Source organism: Entamoeba invadens (assembly GCF_000330505.1).
Source record: "Entamoeba invadens IP1 unplaced genomic scaffold scaff_1105074724629, whole genome shotgun sequence".
In the NCBI taxonomy this organism is placed as follows: domain Eukaryota; phylum Evosea; order Mastigamoebida; family Endamoebidae; genus Entamoeba; species Entamoeba invadens.
In genome coordinates this window covers 901,111-904,171 of record NW_004440426.1, presented here as the reverse complement: position 1 = coordinate 904,171, position 3,061 = coordinate 901,111, and the positions used below count along the sequence as shown (strand labels likewise).

Below are 3,061 nucleotides of genomic sequence, written 5' to 3'. Positions count from 1 at the left end.
TTTGCCTTCACTGGGATGTTGAAATAGCCGTCTTTGCATGCAAGACACTCGTAACTGTTCACACAAAGTGCACACGACTCTTCACATGATGTACAACTAATGCCCTCCCGATAATACCCACTGTTACAGATTGCACATCCACCTCCACCAGGCAGTGCAATGTGACAACTCTCTTGTAATGCACCAAGTGATTTGCATGACATGTCAGTACTCAGATAAAAACAACAATTACATGAAATGCAATAATTTGTGTTGAAAACTTAAACAGTCGTTTTCACATTGAATACACTCATTGTTGATGTTGTAATACCCATCAGCGCAGTGTTGGCATCCTTTGTTGTTTCTTATTTGACAAGAAGTCTCTGTTGCTGTTTTCGTGTCTGTTTTGAGTTTGTCGTTTTCATCGAATGTCTCAGCACAAATTCCACTTTTCAATTTGAATGCATCAAGACACTCTACACATTTGGTGTTCTGTGCGCTGTATCTCTTGCAATTTGTGACTGTTGTGGATTCTATTGGAACACAGTAATCATACTTGTTTTCTATGTTCTTTGCGTCTGTCTGGTAATACCCCTCACTGCATACAACACATCCACCCAAACTAAATGTTTTGCATGTTGATATAACACTCTTTGATACACACCAAGTGTCAGTGTATTTCACAAAGCCGTCCAAACACTTTAGACAGGTACTTGTGTCACAGAGACCACAGTTGGTGGTTTGACACTTTGAGCACCTTCCTGTGATATGTAATTTAAATCAGATTTGTATTTGGTGCAAAACCCATATTTTACTGTATGGCAATTATCATCTGTAACACATTGGTTTGGAGTCGTGTCAAATATATAATTGGTTTGACACTGTAATGGTATTATTTTGGTCTTTGATAATTGGCAAACCGAGACAGAAACACAGCCGACACACTCGTTTGAGATGTTGAGATGCGCACCATCTCCACACTTGTAAGTAATACCATTTATCATTTCCAAATTTGCACTTTGACATTGAGTTGTTTGTTAGCAAACCCAATACACCAAAAAGTAGTTGCTGTTACATAGAAGACAAGTTGACTCGTCGACTTGAATTTGACAGTTTACATCATTACTTTGACAGCTCTTTGAATTTGGATTGTAATACTTCCCACTTGGACACAACTGACACTTTCCGCCATTCAATACATAGTTGGTTATACAAGAAATGCATTTGGAAACACCCACAGAAAGTGTTGAACACACATTGCAGTTCTCAGTTGCAAAATAACAACTTTCACAAGTCATGTCAGTCTTCTTATAAGTCCCAACTTCACAATTTGAACAAATCCCGTTTGAAGCTAAATATTGTGAATCTTTGCACCCCAGGCACTTCTTTGTTGTTTGGCTGCAACTCGTGCAAATTGAGTTGAATGTGCTACATTGAACGCAGATACCAATGTCGTTTGGGTAATATCACGTATTACACATCACACACCTTCTTTCGAATGCAGACGAACATTTATTACAATGTGTGTCAAAAGTTGAACATTGTTCACACACACGTGATTTAGTTGATTGGAAAACGTAGTTATCTTGACATGTTGTGCATATTCCATTGATTGCATCACAGCTCCCTCCACATGTTGTTGAACACGATACACACATATGTGACGTGTCGTCAGGGTACATGTTTGGCGTTGAACACTTTGTGCACTTCCGCTCACCAGTCACACAACTCTCACAATTCGAATCAAATGCCTGACATAAAATACACATAGACAGATTGGTGTTGGAAGGGACATACGTTGCTGTACAACCAGTACAATATCCACTAACTCCATCACAGGTACCACCACACGTCGATTCACAATCTATACACTTTCCATTTGATGCAAATTTACCATTTTTGCATTTCACACACTTCTGAGTGAAATTTGTTGCACAAGTCACACAGTCTTTGTTCCGTGCAGAGCACATTATACAATTTGTTGAAATTGGTGAAGTCACAACGTAATTATCAATACATAACATGCACATACCATTTGCTGTGTTGCATTTATTTTGTTGACACGTTGTTGAACATGCTACACAGATTCCATTTGACGGGTAATACCCACTGTCACAGGTCACACACTTTCTGGAAAAGTCGGGAGAACAAGTAGCACAATGAGGATCAAACGTTCTGCAGCTTTGACACGTCATACTCGTTGAAGAAACAAAGACGTAATTTGACAGGCACCCCGTGCAATAACCAATTCACTTGTTGCAACTTCCGTTACATGTTGCGTCACAACTTTTGCACTTGAAGTCTGTTGATGTGTCCGGGTAATAATTCGTGTTGCATTCCTCACACGCATGCGATTGGTCTGATGCGCGCAAATTGCAATTTGAGTCGAAAGAAGTGCACGCCTCATACTTCGTTGTTCCATCAGACTCGTCAATAAATTCGTTTGAATTGCAATTGACACAATGGCCAAACAAACACCAGTTTGGACATTGCAGACCGTTGTGCAATGTGTGTCGCATGTAACACATTTACCATTCTCGTCTGGTGCATCTTGTTGGTGCATGTGTTGCACTTTCTCTCGCCATTTGACGCACAGACTCAACAATTTGCATCAAAATCAGCACACGCAACACACACTGCTGTTTGTTGTTGAAAAGACTTTGTTTGTGTCGCAGCCCGTGCATCATTTTTTGGTTAGATTTTAAGTATTTAACAAGTTGGAGCTTCCTTTTTTTTCTGTTTTATATGAATTTTATTAAAAAAGTGAACAAATTCTATTTATTTTTTAACTTTCCAATTATCTCCAAATCCGAAAGTGATTAGAGTCAATCTATCAACGTTATCTGGTCCTTAAACGTTATCTGGTCACGAATATTCTATTATTCTTCTTATTATTTCCACGGACTCAAATTAATTACGTCAAAAATGATAAAAATATTTTTGATATTTTAAATTTTTTATTTAATTTTAAATAAAACTTAAAACAATAAATTCATTTATTTTCAAGATGATACTTTTTGTCAAAAATAAAGAATCATCTGAACAAGTACCAAAATGACGCACCTAAAAGAATAACACAATG

The 3,061-nt window shown here is 37.9% G+C and overlaps 2 protein-coding genes across 2 annotated transcripts; both read right to left on the bottom strand.

Annotated features, from left to right (window-relative positions):
* Positions 1–2: 2 nt before the first annotated feature.
* On the bottom strand, positions 3–983 carry EIN_024300 (hypothetical protein; the record flags this gene model as incomplete). The annotated part of the gene is made up of 3 exons (XM_004257424.1): positions 3–172; positions 261–678; positions 708–983. Coding segments are annotated over 3 exons (864 nt in total), but the record flags the coding sequence as incomplete, so codon positions are not given.
* A 462-nt stretch (positions 984–1,445) lies between these two features.
* EIN_024290 (hypothetical protein) lies at positions 1,446–2,174 on the bottom strand (the record flags this gene model as incomplete). The annotated part of the gene is made up of 1 exon (XM_004257423.1): positions 1,446–2,174. One exon carries the CDS (start codon positions 2,172–2,174, stop codon positions 1,446–1,448), a length of 729 nt encoding a protein of 242 aa, XP_004257471.1.
* Between the last annotated feature and the right edge of the window lie 887 nt (positions 2,175–3,061).